This window comes from Convolutriloba macropyga, chromosome 11 (assembly GCF_964194025.1).
Source record: "Convolutriloba macropyga chromosome 11, txConMacr16.3, whole genome shotgun sequence".
In the NCBI taxonomy this organism is placed as follows: Eukaryota; Metazoa; Xenacoelomorpha; order Acoela; family Convolutidae; genus Convolutriloba; species Convolutriloba macropyga.
In genome coordinates, this window is record NC_134478.1 from 9,627,133 (window position 1) to 9,645,200 (window position 18,068).

Below are 18,068 nucleotides of genomic sequence, written 5' to 3' on the forward strand. Positions count from 1 at the left end.
ATGACCGAATCAAAAAACTCAAAATTATTGAATTAATCGGAAACTTGCGTATGGAAAAACAACTTTTCCAAAGACTAACTATAGCAGAAATCCTTCCTGTTCAGGACTTTACGTACACAAGTGCTACCCCATTCAAAAGGCGCTAAAAAAATTGCTAAGCTGAGAAGTTTCATTGGCACTAACTGTTCATTAATCATGCTCAAAATGATGCAAAATTCTAATAAAATACATCTGATCGTAAACAAGTTTAATCAGTTTTGGAGTTATGTCATCCACAGAGCAATGGATCAGCTGCTCAGTTTCTTCTACAGCGTATCCCAGAGGTTCAAGCACGCTTTCATAATCCATTAAGTCCGTTCCCTCGAGGCTGATGTTCAGAGTCTCGACAATTTTGAATAACTTCACAAGACAATTAATTGACCCATTATCATAGAAAATTAGAATTTGTCCAACTTTCTTGTTTTCGTTTCCAATTTCAAAAAAACTGTTATTGGAGCCTCGTGCGTAACTTTCTGAGTCCAATCAAAATTTTCCCCAATAACGGCAAAAGACTCGCGCTGAGGGAAACTGTTGCAACAATTCTTCTATATATGTTGCACTAATCAAGCCAAGAGTCTGATTCACAGAATCTTTGCGACCGATTATATTTTCAATCACAGGCTTCAGGGAATCATCTGTCAAACTTGAACTAACAATTTTTTTGTTTCGTATGTATCTCTGGACCAACAACTTACAAGTATTCACAGAACCAGTAACTGGTCGACTGAGATAATGATTCGCTGATTCAAATAAAGAAGCTGAAGTAGTCCATAGGGGTCCAAACGTCTCACATTGCCAAGCAATGTGTCTCAATAGATGGAAGTTAATGGGTTCAAAAGATCTCCCAGGAAACTTGAAACTCATATTCCGACAAAAAGCTTCAAGGAGCAGTCCGCAAAACTTTGCATTTTTATTACTATCATATAACGCACGCAGTGCAAAAACTAAGTAACTCAGATCGCGGAATGTTGACTCATCACTCAGAACAGGTCGAAAAACAATGAAAGACAGGTAGAGAAGATATGTCTTTAGTTCATTCGCTTTAAAGTTCTTAATTTCTCGTAATGAGCGCACACTGCGTTTGAATTCCGAGGGCAACTTTAAGGCGCTTGTAGCATTCTCCACCTCAACGGGAGATCCACTTATCTCAAACAAAAACTCAAGCAAGTCTTTCGCGACACCTTTCAAAAGTTGGTGCATAGTGTCAGTGGGCGCGGTAAGCGGAAGATTAGGTATAATACTAAAAATTTCGGGATATCCCTGAACTCCATTGCAATTAACTTCAAGATCATTCTCTTTGTTCTATCTCCTGAAATCAACGTCACCACTCTCATAGAAAACTGCTCGCCTGTAATGCTGTTCAGGCATTCTCAAATTTTTATCTCGCTACTCGGGTAGCAATGGGCTCGAAAACGATGTTTACCTCGCATATCGCATAAACTGCATCCTTAAAAACCGTTATGACGCTTCATTTTTAAGACACTACTTTTACACACAAGGTCGGCAATTAGAACAACAGCTTTGAACTCGACTGAGAAAGCAGTATTTCCTAACTCCATTTCGCACTTATTGAGGAGTTCCTTTTTGTAAAATCCAAAAATATCATCCCAAGGACAATCGCTATTTCCATACCACAGACTACACAAGACAATATTTTCAAATTTTGAGCGCAGAACAGGGGAAGATCGGCAATGGCCACCCAAACCGGATAGGAAGATTCACACACAGACTTTTGTACAACAGCGCCATCTGTATTTAGAATCAATTTAACCTTAATTGTGTTATCTTTCACCAAGGACTGCAAAGTCATATCAGACGCCGAATCCCTTTTTGAGTTATATTCGATCTGCTCCTAATTTCGGCAAACAACAGCCCGTAGTTGTTTCAGAAAACTTAAGCAAATCAACTGCCCATTTTCATAAATCTGGTGACTTTGAATATAACTTTTAGCTACATCTGGTATCAGCTTCTTCACAGCGAATGGAGGCGGGAATTCCGAACTAAGTTGTATGACTCTTTCTCTTTTAATCAAATCATAGAGAAGCTCATCCGAGCAACCATGTTTCGTGACAATGCTTAAAAGAGAAATCATTGAGTTATGAATGGATACATTTGAATTTTCACACAAAGTGTTAGAAGAAAAGCTTAACTTTCTCCCTTCGTCCGAATCGTTTTCAGCGCTTGAACTTTTATTACTCTTCTCAGTTTGCGCATCCAAATAAACGGAATCTTCGGCACTACTGCCAGAATTAACTGTGTCTGTGCAAAGCTCTGAATTGTCACTCTCATTTAAAGAATTTGAGGTCGAGTCATCATCACGATCGCGTTGATCAGCGTTATCGGTGATGCCATTATCATTATTGATACTATTAACATCGTTATCAATATCATCAGCACACTTGTCATCATTACAATCATGGTCACTACCATTATCATCATCGACATCAGATTGCTCAAATAAATGGGCTATTTGTGTTTGTTCGACAAAACTATCAATTATATCGGCGCCCTTGAGTAACTTCCAAGATTTACTTTGGAGTTTTTGTTTTCTGGCATACTTCCTTTTTCCCACTCTTTTATTCCTTGCAGAGCTGGTATTTTGCTCTAGAAGGGTTGGGTGAGTTCTTTCAGTTTCTTCAATCAATTGGCCTGCTGTTGTATAGTGTTGCGCAAAAACGTTTGAACTTATTCCAGAGCCTACATAAGCGTCTTCTTCCAAAATGGGGCTGGGAGCTCTCCCTGACGTGCTTTCTTCGATCGCATTTGAGTTTACTAACAAATCCAACGACCGTCTTTCAGCTCTTTCATCAGGCAAAAACGATGTTGAAGGTTCATCGGTACAGTTTGCGTCTGAACACACTTCGCATTTGCATTCATCAATGCTGCCAAAAAAGAGTCACCATAATCAACTGTTATCTCGTCATCGGGGTATATAGAACGAATAACTTGAAGTCGGATGGTCCGATATCGCAGATAATCACAACCATATCCTTGGAAGTATCGCGCATTCGGCATGCAAGAATGGTTGACAAATCTGGCAACACCAAGAAGAACAACCTCTCGGCTCGTAGAGCTCCTCTTCATTATCGACAAGGTTGTCAATTTTTCCCTCAAATCCGTCGGAATGTCTTCGATAATACCAACAACTTCATGAATTGGTTCTAACCTAGGCTTGAGAACTCTTCCAGTTTTGTTGAACAACCCAAAGCCTCCAAATTTATCTGGTTCAATTTTAAACCCTTTCGAGTCTGCTGTTCTGTAAACCATTGAAAAGCCTTCCAGAGTTTTGCTAAGGTTTTGATTCGAGCTGACTTTGCAACTATCGATGATGATGTGTCCTCAGGAAGCATCATCATTGGTTTGAGAGTAAACACTTGTAATAAATTTGAACTCACAAAAGCGTCTAATTTTATAAGATCTTCACATTTGGTCATGATTCAACTCAAAATCAAAGTAACTTTGCCATAGTGTCTTTAAAATTTACGCTGAGAGAACTAGGTCATCTATATCGTGGGAGAACAAAATGATTCCAGGTGTTAAACTCAATTTGATACACAAGGGCTATAAAATTGGCAAATGATAACACGTATCAAGTAAAAGACTAACTGCCTTGAATTAAACATACAACTAGCACGGCACCCAGAGCTATTTAGAATTCTAATCTTTAATTTAGAGTTATGCTAATCAGGTAAAAAAATGAACTTCTTTATTCAGCTTAGTCAACTAATTTTATCAAAAAGTTAAATCAAATCACAAAAAAAGCATAAACATCTGTCAGATTTCTGTATGAGCTACAATTAAGGTTATGATAATTCACTGATTTTCGACTACATCTGTTGCTGTGTCATCAATTAGACCCGAGTTCTCTGAGTTTCTTTCAGTCTGATCCACCAAATGTGATTCGTCAGCTGCAAGGGTGTGGTCACGTACAAACTGGTTGTAGGCTTTCCTTGCAGTCTTGTATGTCAGAATTGGTGTTGAAGGATACTTCTGTTGAACTACGGCTAAGAAGCAAAAAATCAAAATTAATATCGAGGTTTTCCACAAAGAAGGAAGATATTGAAAGATGATTGAAAGCTATTCTCAATTTACAACTTACTCCTGAACTTTTCGGCAAGCTCTACTGACACAGCTGATTGAGTGTTGTCTGAGTTCTTTTGAGGCGATAAAATTCTATTGCTTTCCTCACTGGACGAGAACAATTTAGAACCAAGCCGTCGACCGAAACCGCCAACGTCAGCACCAGCACGCAAAATCATTAAATTAAAACCGTTGTGTTCAACAGGCGTTTTGGGCGAGTTCCATTCTGGGTTATCGTCGGCGCTTTGAAAGTCATGTCTTGCATAGGAGAGCTCTTCTTTCAACGATTGTCTCTGAAACATGAGCACTTCAATTTGCTCTAGCGAGAAAGATACAAAAAGCATTTTGAAAGAAGCATCTTACCTCTCTGTTCAATGATTGAATTAAATTAGCTCTTTTCATCAGTTCCCTCTCGCACTCTTTCTCAAAAGCTTCCTTCAGTGCCTTCATTCGTTTTTTATGTTGCTCAGCAAATTTTTTAAAGGAAGCACACCCAGCACTTGAATCAGACTCAACGTGTTGAAAAGCAGGTGTTAGCTTTGGACAAGGTGGCAATTCTTCGGCTTTTTCTTGATTGTTCTAGAAAAAACAAGGAAATTATCTATGAAACATTGTCTGAAATTTGATATTTTTAAATTCAAAAAAAACCTCAGGCGTCAATTCCTCTGACAGAGGAACAGTCACGGCTTTTGATGACTTCGTTATTGTCTTAACAGTCGGAGTGACTCCCAATTTTAGAGCACTTGTCTGAGAGTTGCTTGTCATTTTCTTTGACAGAAAATTGATATCGTCGCAAAACTTTTTGTTTTCGATCCGCCTTTATGTACGTAACATGCAGTCGATCGGGATTTCTGCCACTCCTCAACTGTTCATCGTACTTTCTGTAAATCTTGTTGACGTATTTCTTGGGTCCCCTGAACAATAAACGGCAACGAATACTTTGAGAATCTATTGAGAGGTCAATCGTCTTGTTTTCTTCAAGGCTAGAACGCTGTATGTAGTTAAAATTATCGAGCCACAAATCACTAGTGGCAGTGATAGCGTAGAGCTCAGTATGGCTGACAAAAATCCATCTCTGTTCATTTTTAAGGAGCGATAGCTTAATCGATTCGTTGATCTCAATTTCGGAGTCCGACTCGTTTCGTCGCTTTGTTGGTTTCAGCCTCGTTCTCTTAGCCAGACTTCCTTGCGCGAAATCATGTTGTGATACAGTTTCTGCTTCGTTTGAGCTACAGGTATCTGATTCGAACAAGGGCTCAGCGCCTTGGCTCAAAGAAGAATTACCGAAGGTCAATTTCTGTTGTTTAACAGGCTGATTGATTTTGATCGAAGATACAGTCAAATTAGATCTGGCCTTTCCTAATTTTCCCATTTGATCTAAAAAAGTTCAAAGCCTTAACATCAATCAAAAATTTAGCGCGCATTAATTGCTGGGTAATTACAATCAATCACGATAATGAAAAATATTCAACACATGCCAATCATTGTTGTGAATTCAACTGATTAATCAAACATTAAACAAACTGATTAACCACGAAAATCAGATACACTAATCACTGCATTAATGAATCTTTCGAAACAATAAATTCAAGAAACTACAAACAGTGTCAACAGTCACACTAAACTTCAAAAAAACATTCTCATTCGTTCCTCTCATCTTCGTAGTCATTTTTTGCGTCGCTTTGATTGTCTCTTCTTTTCAAAAAATTTTTTCGATTGCGACCTGCTTGATTAGCAGATTTGCGAGCTCTTTCCTTAGCGTCTAGATAGTTTTTCTGACCAAACAATCTCCTGATTTGAGCTAAAAACATCAAATTAATTTCCGTTTACGTAGTTTATGTCTCACTGAATATCAAATTTCATAAACCTTTGAATTGAGAAACTTTACGAGGAGTTGCCGGCGCACGCTGGTCTTCCTTGCTTTTCGAAGGAGAGATCATTTTTTCGGTTAGTCCATCCACATTCCAAAGTTTTCGTCTGAGCTTTCGGCAAGCATCTTCGGGGTTTTTCACAAATCCAAGATCATAGAGGTCAACGCCATCGAAAAAGCGAACAGCTTGAACAGGCGAATCATTCTCGTCTGCCTCAATAGATGATTCATTTGTTTCTCCATAGGTCTCAAACTTTACACTCTCACGCGACTAAAAAACAGACATTAAAGGATGTTCAAACAAAAAAAACAACAACAAAGCCAACTTAAGTTTTAAAGCTGTGCAGCGGCTGCTCCAGTTTATTGTTGTTTTCTCTGAACGTGTTAACGTGTGCTTGAAACAAGCTGGCGAATATATCTTCATCTGCTTTCAGCAATGCACAGACCTCTTTGTGATGATCGCAACACTGAAAAAAAAAACAGATATAAGGAAGTTTTATTGAAATAGATAGAGCATCTTTCACTAACCGTTGCCTCCACATTTGATTTGCTTTTCGTTTCTCGGACCAAATTCGAAAAGGCCATCTTCTCACTTTTACGCTTTTCCGCTTTTTGATTATCTTTGGTTTCTTTGTTTGAAATTGAAGATGATTCTACCGCATCTACCACTGGTTTCTTTGTGTTCTGTTGTTCACGGTTAACCGGTTTCACTTGTTTAGCGGTCCGTTTTTTCGAAGCAACTGGAAAATTATCCTGCAGATCAAGCGAAGTACTCGCAACTGCAGGTTTTCTGTTTGAATGCTCGATCTGATTCTTCGCCGCCAGTTGGTTTTGGTACAGAGTTGAAATCGCACTCTCGGCACCTTTATGCGTCAAATAATACTTATTTCTACCATTTTCGAGATTCAGATTCGTTTCTGTCAAAAGCTCCATGTTTATCTTTTGTTGCAGCGTATACTTGACAGGCCAACGTGCATCCACTAAATACAAGAATTGCAGATCTCCTTCATCGTTTCGGAACAAATAGGTAAAAAAGTTGTTTAGTGGCATTTCCTCTGAAAATAGCAGGCGAAATTAAACCAGTATTTTTGTTTTATGCTTTAATTAGACAGGGGATTCTCTATGCCGAGTTTGGTTAGATTTGAACAACTTCTTGACCCGATAAAATTTCTATATTTTTGAAAAGAGAATAAGCGAATAATAAGCGAATAAGTCGACATTTCCGTATGAAATACAAACTTTTTTCGTATGAAATACAAACGTTACAAGGACCATTTTTTTGCTTTACAACCTAAATTGTACTGGTAGTCTGGGATACCAATTTGATTCACTTTGAACAACTCCTTGATCCGATAAAACTTCTATATTTTTGAAAATAGAAAAAGCGAATAAGTCGATATTTCCGATTGAAATACGATTTTTTTTCCTAGGCAAGCTATACCAAAAATTCTTTTTGTTTTATGCTTTAATTAGATAGGGGATTCTCCAAACCGAGATTGGTTTGATTTGAACAACTCCTTGACCCGATCAAAAAGACCTATTTTTAAAATTCAATAATCGCAATTTATTCGAAATAATCAGAAATTTCCGTATGAGAACCCAACTTTTTTCCTAGTTAAGCTATAGCAAAAATTCTTTTTGTTTTACACTCTAGAGACACATGGGATACTCCATACCGAGTTTGGTTCGATTTCAACAACTTCTTGACCCGATAAAATTTCTATATTTTTGAAAATAGAATAAGCGAATATGTCGATATTTCCGATTAAAATACGAACTTTTTTCCTAGGCAAGCCATACCAAAAATTCTTTTTGTTTTATGCTCTAACTACACAGGGAATTCTCCATACCGACTTTGGTTTGATTTGAATAACTCCTTGACCCGATAAAAATTCTATATTTTTGAAAATAGAATAAGCGAATAACTCGATATTTCCGATTAGTATACGAACTTTTTTCCTAGGCAAGCTATACCAGAAATTCTTTTTGTTTCATGCTCTAATCACACAGGAAATTCTCCATACCGAGTTTGGTTTGATTTGACAACTCCTTGACCCGATGAAAAAGACTTATTTTTGAAATTCTATGATCGCAACTTATTCGAAATAATCGCAAATTTAGGTACGGAAAACTAACTTTTTTTCTAGGCAAGCTATAGCAAATTTTTTTTGTTTTAGACTCTACATACACTGGGGATACTCCATACCCAGTTTGGTTCGGTTTGAACAACTCCTTGACCCGATGAAAAAGACCTATTTTTGAAATTATTTATTCGAAATAATGGCAAATTTCCGTACGAAAAACTAAATTTTTTCCAAGGCAAGCTATACCAAAAATTCTTTTCGTTTTATGCTCTAATTACACAGGGGATTCTCCATACCGACTTTGGTTTGATTTGAATAACTCCTTGACCCGATAAAAATTCAATATTTTTGAAAATAGAATAAGAGAATAACTCGATATTTCCGATTAGAACACGAACTTTTTTCCTAGGCAAGCTATACCAGAAATTCTTTTTGTTTCATGCTCTAATTACACAGAAAAATCTCCATACCGAGTTTGGTTTGATTTGACAACTCCTTGACCCGATGAAAAAGACCTATTTTTGAAATTCTATGATCGCAACTTATTCGAAATAATCGCAAATTTAGGTACGGAAAACTAACTTTTTTCCTAGGCAAGCTATAGCAAAATTATTTTTGTTTTAGACTCTACATACACTGGGGATACTCCATACCCAGTTTGGTTCGGTTTGAACAACTCCTTGACCCGATGAAAAAGACCTATTTTTGAAATTATTTATTCGAAATAATCGCAAATTTCCGTACGAAAAACTAAATTTTTTCCAAGGCAAGCTATACCAAAATTTTTTTTCGTTTTATGCTCTAATTACACAGGGGATTCTCCATACCGACTTTGGTTTGATTTGAATAACTCCTTGACCCGATAAAAATTCTTTTTTTTTGAAAATAGAATAAGCGAATAACTCGATATTTCCGATTAGAATACGAACTTTTTTCCTAGGCAAGCTATACCAGAAATTCTTTTTGTTTCATGCTCTAATTACACAGGAAATTCTCCATGCCGAGTTTGGTTTGATTTGACAACTCCTTGACCCGATGAAAAAGACCTATTTTTGAAATTCTATGATCGCAACTTATTCGAAATAATCGCAAATTTAGGTACGGAAAACTAACTTTTTTCCTAGGCAAGCTATAGCAAAAATTTTTTGTTTTAGACTCTACATACACTGGGGATACTCAATACCCAGTTTGGTTTGGTTTGAACAACTCCTTGACCCGATGAAAAAGACCTATTTTTAAAATTATTTATTCGAAATAATGGCAAATTTCCGTACGAAAAACTAAATTTTTTCCAAGGCAAGCTATACCAAAAATTCTTTTCGTTTTATGCTCTAATTACACAGGGGATTCTCCATACCGACTTTGGTTTGATTTGAATAACTCCTTGGCCCGATAAAAATTCTATATTTTTGAAAGTAGAATAAGCGAATAACTCGATATTTCCGATTAAAATACGAACTTTTTCCTAGGCAAGCTATACCAAAAATTCTTTTTGTTTTATGCTCTAATTACACTGCGGATACTCCATGCCCAGTTTGGTTCGGTTTGAACAACTCCTTGACCCGATGAAAAAGACCTATTTTTAAAATTATTTATTCGAAATCATCAAAAATTTCCGTACGAAAAACCTATTTTTTCCTAGGCAAGATATTGCAACAATTCTTCATGTTTCAGAATCTACATACATTGGGGATACTCCACACCGAGTTTGGTTTGATTTGGACAACTTCTTGACCCGATCAAAAAGACCTATTTTTAAAATTCGTTATTTGCGAAATTCGCAAATTTCCGTATGAAATACTAACTTTTTTCCTAGGCAAGCTAAAGCCAAAATTCTTTTTGTTTTAGACTCTAGGTGCCCATGGGATACTCCATGCCCAGTTTGGTTCGATTTGGACAACTCCTTGACCCGATAAAATTTAACTATTTTTCAAAATAAAGTCAGCGAAAAAGTCAAAATTTCCGTGTGAAATATCTACTTTTTTGTAGGACAGTTAGACAAACCATTCTTTTTGCACTACAACCCACATACTACTGGTAGTCTGGGATATCAAATTGGTTCGATTTGAACAATTCCTTGATCCGATGAAAAAGACCTATTATAAATCCTAAATACTGTATATATAATAATAATGATAATAATATAGACTTTAGAGTAAACTCGGGGGTTCTTTAGACCCATATGAATTCAATCAGTCACAGTTTGAGTAGTTTTAAGTTGTTTCTGTACAGAACAAGTACCAATAGGACATCCACATCTGATATGCCAACTGCGAGAAGTCAGTTCGTTGTAGTATATGGGTATATTATATTCAGATAATATATGCAGACTAAGTAAAAAACACTAGGATTACATCATTACATGAGTTTCATACATCTTATACCAGGGGTTTCGGGATCATTTGTTTTTCGGCTGTCTAGTGACTTAGGTCCCTGCAAAGCTTGAAAAACAAATGATCTCTACGCGTTCCGACGCCAGAAAAAACAACAGATTACATGCAGGTTCCCCCCCCAAAAAAAACTGGACGCAGAGCAAAACAACAATTTATATAATATCATAACATATGGCATCAATGCAATTTATAATACTACTACTAAGACTACTATATATCCATATCATATACATCCATCTTCATATCATCATTCATATATACATCCACCCTCATATCTTCTTCATATCTTCATATAAATCCATCTTCATATTCTCTTCATATCTTCATATACATTCATATCCATCTTTCCTAGGCAAGCTATACCAAAAATTCTTTTTGTTTTATGCTCTAATTACACTGAGGATACTCCATGCCCAGTTTGGTTCGGTTTGAACAACTCCTTGACCCGATGAAAAAGACCTATTTTTAAAATTATTTATTCGAAATCATCAAAAATTTCCGTACGAAAAACCTATTTTTTCCTAGGCAAGCTATAGCAACAATTCTTCATGTTTCAGAATCTACATACACTGGGGATACTCCACACCGAGTTTGGTTTTATTTGGACAACTTCTTGACCCGATCAAAAAGACCTATTTTTAAAATTCGTTATTTGCGAAATTCGCAAATTTCCGTATGAAATACTAACTTTTTTCCTAGGCAAGCTAAAGCCAAAATTCTTTTTGTTTTAGACTCTAGGTGCCCATGGAATACTCCATGCCCAGTTTGGTTCGATTTGGACAACTCCTTGACCCGATAAAATTTAACTATTTTTCAAAATAAAGTCAGCGAAAAAGTCAAAATTTCCGTGTGAAATATCTACTTTTTTGTAGGACAGTTAGACAAACCATTCTTTTTGCACTACAACCCACATACTACTGGTAGTCTGGGATATCAAATTGGTTCGATTTGAACAATTCCTTGATCCGATGAAAAAGACCTATTATAAATCCTAAATACTGTATATATAATAATAATGATAATAATATAGACTTTAGAGTAAACTCGGGGGTTCTTTAGACCCATATGATTTCAATCAGTCACAGTTTGAGTAGTTTTAAGTTGTTTCTGTACAGAACAAGTACCAATAGGACATCCACATCTGATATGCCAACTGCGAGAAGTCAGTTCGTTGTAGTATATGGGTATATTATATTCAGATAATATATGCAGACTAAGTAAAAAACACTAGGATTACATCATTACATGAGTTTCATACATCTTATACCAGGGGTTTCGGGATCATTTGTTTTTCGGCTGTCTAGTGACTTAAGTCCCTGCAAAGCTTGAAAAACAAATGATCTCTACGCGTTCCGACGCCAGAAAAAACAACAGATTACATGCAGGTTCCCCCCCAAAAAAAACTGGACGCAGAGCAAAACAACAATTTATATAATATCATAACATATGGCATCAATGCAATTTATAATACTACAACTAAGACTACTATATATCCATATCATATACATCCATCTTCATATCATCATTCATATATACATCCACCCTCATATCTTCTTCATATCTTCATATAAATCCATCTTCATATTCTCTTCATATCTTCATATACATTCATATCCATCTTTGAATACACATCCATATCCATCTAATATACATCCATATCCATATCCATATAATATACATCCATACCCATATCCATATCCATATGCTGGTCTTCTATCCATAAACTCTTAATTGCTAAGCCTTCAACAACGAAAAGGCAACCATCTAATCTGAAATTGCATTTAAAAATATTAAAGCTCTTTAACAAAATACCAGGAACCAGATAATAGTATAAAAGTATAGATATTATAGTACGCCCTTATTGGGTACTGCCATATAGCCTATCAAATTCGCCTTGACGCGAGCTTTCCAACGATAAAAGTATTGTATGGGTTGCTATGTGCCAACGTCGGGCCGCATCGCTGCATCGGGCGGCATCGATGCGTCGGACGGCATCGCTTTTTTGGGGCGCATCGCTGTCCCTGTGTTGGGCGGCAACTTCTCGTTGTGTTTTGAAGTTCGTCGCATTGTATGTTTGGCGCTCTCTCTCTCTCCTTCTCTCTCTGACCTTCTGAAACTTTCTATTTGATTTCACTTTCGTCTTTATACATGCTTACCTCGTAGAGGTACGGAGGTAGGCAAGCCCAGCGGCCGTGCTGTCACTTGACCTGACAGCATTCGCTATGAGCATGTCACGTGACCGGATGGAGGATGCAAACGAAAATTTCACTACCTCATGTCAGTTAGCCGCTATAAAGATGAAGTAAATCAAAAAAGGGTAAAAGTAATATATTGGAGAAGCTCTCTAACTGGACAGTGTATAATAGAGATACATAAAAAAAGTTTGCAACTGGGGGGCGTTGGTGGGGGGGGGCGGAGGGGATGGTGATCGCTTGTTGGGACTGGGCCTATGGTATGTGTCAGAAAAAGGCTTATATCTCAAAAACTACTGAACCAAATTTAAAAAATGAATATGTTTTGGAATCAGCATGAACTGGGGCATCTACTTGGCGTTAAAAAAGTTAAAAAAGTCAAGGAATAAAAACTTGATTTTTGACAATTTGGCTGAAATTTGCCTATTTTCAGCAAAGTTTGGAAAATCGGAAAATTAGGCAATGAAATTAAACCGAAACTTTTCAACCCATATATATTCGTAAAGAGCATTAAATGGGCAAAAAAATGATATAATTTACTTTTAAATACGATTTGTAACAAAAAAGTTATTAAACAAAATAACTTTGAAAATTCGAAATTTTTGCGAAAATCGACCCTGATTTCGGTCTCTACATTGCTCTCTCATTTTCTTGTTTGGCAATACTTTAAAAAGATAATTATATAGTTGTTGGAAGCGTAAATTCTAGTTTATTTTGATTCCAAAAACAAGTAGGTTTGCACCTAAAATTTGAGAGAATTTAAGCCAATATCGACAAAAATGACTAATTTTTACCCACAAATCAACAGTTTTCTTAAAATTTTGGATAGAAATAAATAATTTCAAAAAGATTTCTAATTAGTTTCAAAAAGTAAAAAATCACGGCAACAAAATGAGGTATCATACACATTCTAACTCGTCTTCTTCAAAAAGTTATTAACAGACATTTTTCATGAAGTTCAGTATTTTCTTCACCTAATTCGACGGTTCATTAAAATTTTGTGATCAATTCAAAATATTGGCATTAACTTCTACACAAACTCATAAAGAACGTTATGACGGCAACAAAATGGGCTAACATAGACTTTCCAACTTGACTTCGAAGAGTTATTAACAGAGGTTTTTCATGAAGTTCGACATTTTCTTCACCTAAATCGACGGTTCATTAAAATTTTGTGATTAAATCAAAGAGTTGGCTTTTTTTACTTAAACTCAAAAAGTACGTTATGACGGCAACAAAATGGGCTAACGTAGACATTCCAACTCGTCTTCTTCGAAAAGTTATTAACAGAGGTTTTTCATGAAGTTCGACTATTTCTTCACCTAAATCGACGGTTCATTTAAATTTTGTGAACAAATCAAAACATGGGCAGTTACTATTACACACACTCTAAAAGTAAGTTGTCACGGCAACAAAAACAGCTATCGTAGACCTTCTAACTTGTCTTCTTCAAAAAGTTATTAACAAATGTTTTTCATGAAGTTCGACTTTTTCTTCAATCACATGGACAATTCTCTAAAAAATGTGTATAAAAATTGGAGATTGGCATTTATTTCTACACAAACTTAAAAACTACATTATCACGGCGAAAAAACGGGCCAATACAGACTTTCTAACTTGTATTCATCAAAAAGTTATTAGCAGACGCTTTTCATGAAGTTTGTTGTTTTCTTCACCCATTTCGGCAGTTCTTTGAAAATTTTGTAAACAAATCAGCATATTGGCAGTTCTATTCATGAATTCAAAAAAAAATAAGGTATCACAGCAACAAAAGAAGCTGTTATAGACTTTCTAACTTGTCTTTTTCAAAAAGTTAATCACAAAGGTTTTTAATGAAGTTCAATAATTTTTTCACCTAATTCGACAGTTCTTTGCAAGTTTCGTATCCAAATTAGCACTTGTGCAATTATTTCAACATAAAAATCAAAAATACATTTTACTGCGCGAAAGCGGGCTAAAATACACAATCTAACTCATCTTTTTCAAAAAGTTATTATCAAACGTTTTTCATGAAGCTTGACATTTTCCTCAACTATTTTGACAGTTCTTTAAAAATTTGTTAACAAATAAAAAAAATTGGCCTTTATTTGGAAGCAAATTCAAAAAATAAATTATTTCGGCAACAAAACAGGCTAATATAAACCTTCTAACTTGTCTTTTCATAATGTTTTTATCAAACGCTTTTCATGGAGTTCGATATATTCTTCACCTAGTTCGACAGCTCTTTGAAAGTTTTATGTACAAACCAGCATATTGGCAGTTAGTTCTACACAAATTGAAAATTGAAATTTTGACGGCAATAAAAAGGGCGAAATGGGCTAAAATAGCCTTTCGCACTCGTCTTTTTCAAAATCTTATTAACAAACTTTTTTCATGACGTTCGAAAATTTCTTCTCCTATTTCAACTTTTTTAAATATTTGTATACAAATGAAATATTGGCAATTGTTTCTACACAATGTAAAAGAACATTATCAAGGCAGCAAATTGGTCTGGCATATAACTCTGATTTTTCCGAAAGATTATCAAACAAAGTATTTTTTTAAGTTCGAGATCGAAACAAAACATACATTTGACAGGGACAAAACCTATTTATTCAAACTTCTATGAAATTTAAAAGACAAAATTCATAATTCAGTTTAGTTAATACGTTTTATTTACATATGGTAACACTAATAATTCACTTTAAAGGACTTAGCACTATAAGCAGTAAGTTCGTAACAATGAAGATAAATTTCGTCAAGAAAACAATCAATTTTGTTCAAATTTTTGCTGCATTAGCAAAAAACACTAGTCATTGTGCGCTGCGTTACTGTTGCGCTGCGTTACTGTTTTTTGGATGGAACCAGGCGTTGGAATACTTAGGGTACTTCATCCAATTTGACATCAATTGACAGTAGCTTAATTTGTCATCATTTGACTTGTCTGACAATTTCACAGTAGCTAATTTTATCTTCTTTTGACTTGTTTGACAATTTCTGTAAATTGCGATTGGGTTGAGGTCAACTTTACAACGGTTTACCACTATTCAGTGCATACAAAAAATGAGTGAGAGTTTGATTCAATGACAGATTTTTTCTGACCTAACCATTTTTTGACCTAACCTAACGAAAGCCTAAGTTTTCTAGAGGAGCTAAAGCGAAAACGCAGTGTTATATACTTTTGGAAAATAATGGATTGCGTTTTATGCATTTGGTTTAACTGTTGAAACTTCCTAAACCAACCAACTAGTTTTTAAAATATATATTTTATCCGATTGTTGGCTAAAAATAGATGAAACTAAACATAGATGCAACTTTGAATTTTATCTAGTGAAGCTAGACAACCAGTTTTTGGTGTTTTACGCTCTCCACACTTAAACATAATATAGCAATGAGTTCAATATGACCCCAACAAAACATTGAACCGATGAATATAGACTAATTTTAGGAGATTTTCCCGCTAATTTGCAGCCAAAAAAGACCAAGTTCTGAATTCTTCGAGATATGCTGGACAAAATTTTCTTTGTTTGTTATGAATCCCACAAATGAAGAAGTTATGATACTTATTTCAGTTTAATTCCAACAACTTTTTGACGCGACAAAATCAGATGCTCTTTGAAACAAAAGTTTGTGTTTGTTCTTTTTCCAACAAAAAAAATATAACTGTTTAGAGAAGCTAGACCAAATTGTTCAAGTGTTTTATACTCGCACTCCCTAAATATATAGGGGATAAAACACAATGATAAGAATTTTTACCCTAAACATCAAAAAGGACGACGAGTACCCATTAACTTACAAAACAGAGTCAACACTGAAATTCAAAGTTTACTTATAGAAGGACACATAGATTGAGATCAATATTTTATAATACTTCTAAGTTAAAAAGTACGAAAACAATTATCCTCAGAGACGGCTAATATCAAATCATCTTTGTTTAATATGCTTATCTTTTGTCCGTAAGCCGATTGTCTATCCATTAGGTGATCCTCTATGGACAGCGTGTTCGACATAACTTATAGTATTTTATCTTTTATAATATTACGAGGTTGCTGATCATTCAGCACTACTCTTGCATGTTTCTAATGCAACTTTTCCAATGATGAAAATTTGTAAGATTAGCGGTGAATTTTGCGGTGAATTTTTGTAAGAATTGCGATTTTTAGCGGTGAAAAATTTTTTTTCGCCGCATAAGCGGTGAAAAAAAATTTTCACCGCTTAAAAGTTTTTTGTCACCGCATTGATCGCATTGAGCGCTAATCTTACACTTTTTACTCAAATTCACCGCAAATCTTACATCTTTTAGCAATTTTTTAGCAACACCTCGACCCGGGAATTGTACCCAGGAGGTCGGGGTTGGAATCCTACTTTTGGGGTGATGTTTTTGCACCCATGCAGAAAAATTTTATCTTTGCTGCAGCCCCTGAATTAAATTGCGCCGCCTGTCATTCGAGAGCACTTTTTCCAACAATAGTGGTTTATTTTTTTGTGTTTTTTCCTGCATTTTTTTATAGTTTGATTGGATCGAAGATTTTAGTTCAGAGGAAAGCTACAAAACCTTTTGTGCTTGCCTCCAACATGCAGAAATTAGTTCACTAATTTAAATTTTGAATTCTGTAAACATGTTTGGTAAATAATGTTAATCTGAAGTTCAATATTGAGTGTGATTACTCGAATGCTGAGTTAAAGGAAAAAGAGCTGGAAAATCAATGGATTCATGTCAACAAAACAAACAAATGATGATTTTAGAGGTTAAATGAATTTCAGAAGAAAAGTTGAACTGAAATCAATGACTTGTGGACAGAACTGTCAGGAAACAAGAAGAAACAATTGACAATAAGTGAAACTGTACAGACAATTTGATGATAAATTGCAAAATAGTACCCCTGAATTTAAAGTTTGTTAAATTTCCGTATTTTTTCAGTATTTTTCAAGTTCCTCGGAATTTGGTTGGAACCGGAAATAGTTTTAACTTGTATGTGGCATTAAAAACCGGAAGTTAAACTGAAGGATGAGAAAATCAATTTTTACTGGAAAACTTTTTACCGAACTAACAATATGCAATAAACAGGTTGGTTGAGTTCTCTAAAAGCTTTAAGTTTGCCCATTAAAGTGAAAAGAAAGAGAGAAAATCGGCGATATGCGTTCTCACATAATGTTTCAACCCACCAAACGATAAACAATATATACAACTTTAACAAATAAAACATATTTGCCCTCGATGTTAGTCTCAGTTAAGTTTAAAAAAATTGAATCCTCATTCTGGAACTGTTGACGAGAAGCTGTTTACTAATTTTACAGTCGTTTCGTTTCCACAACGAATGTAGTACACTGTTTTTTTAAGAAAACATAGCAGGATATTTCAAATATTCTGTCCTGAATTGTTCTTATAAGCGGAAAAAAATAACGATAAAACAGAGAAATGATAAAAACT

The 18,068-nt window shown here is 35.3% G+C and overlaps 1 protein-coding gene across 1 annotated transcript in view; it reads left to right on the top strand.

The window, feature by feature from the left end:
* LOC142349589 (uncharacterized) overlaps positions 1-17,545 on the top strand; it is a 62,645-nt gene extending 45,100 nt beyond the window's left edge. The window contains exon 4 of the mRNA XM_075401265.1: positions 17,282-17,545. Coding sequence (XP_075257380.1) covers positions 17,282-17,374 — 93 coding nt within the window. The 3' untranslated portion in view covers positions 17,375-17,545. The remainder of the gene's footprint in view (positions 1-17,281) is intronic.
* The last annotated feature ends 523 nt before the right edge of the window (positions 17,546-18,068 follow it).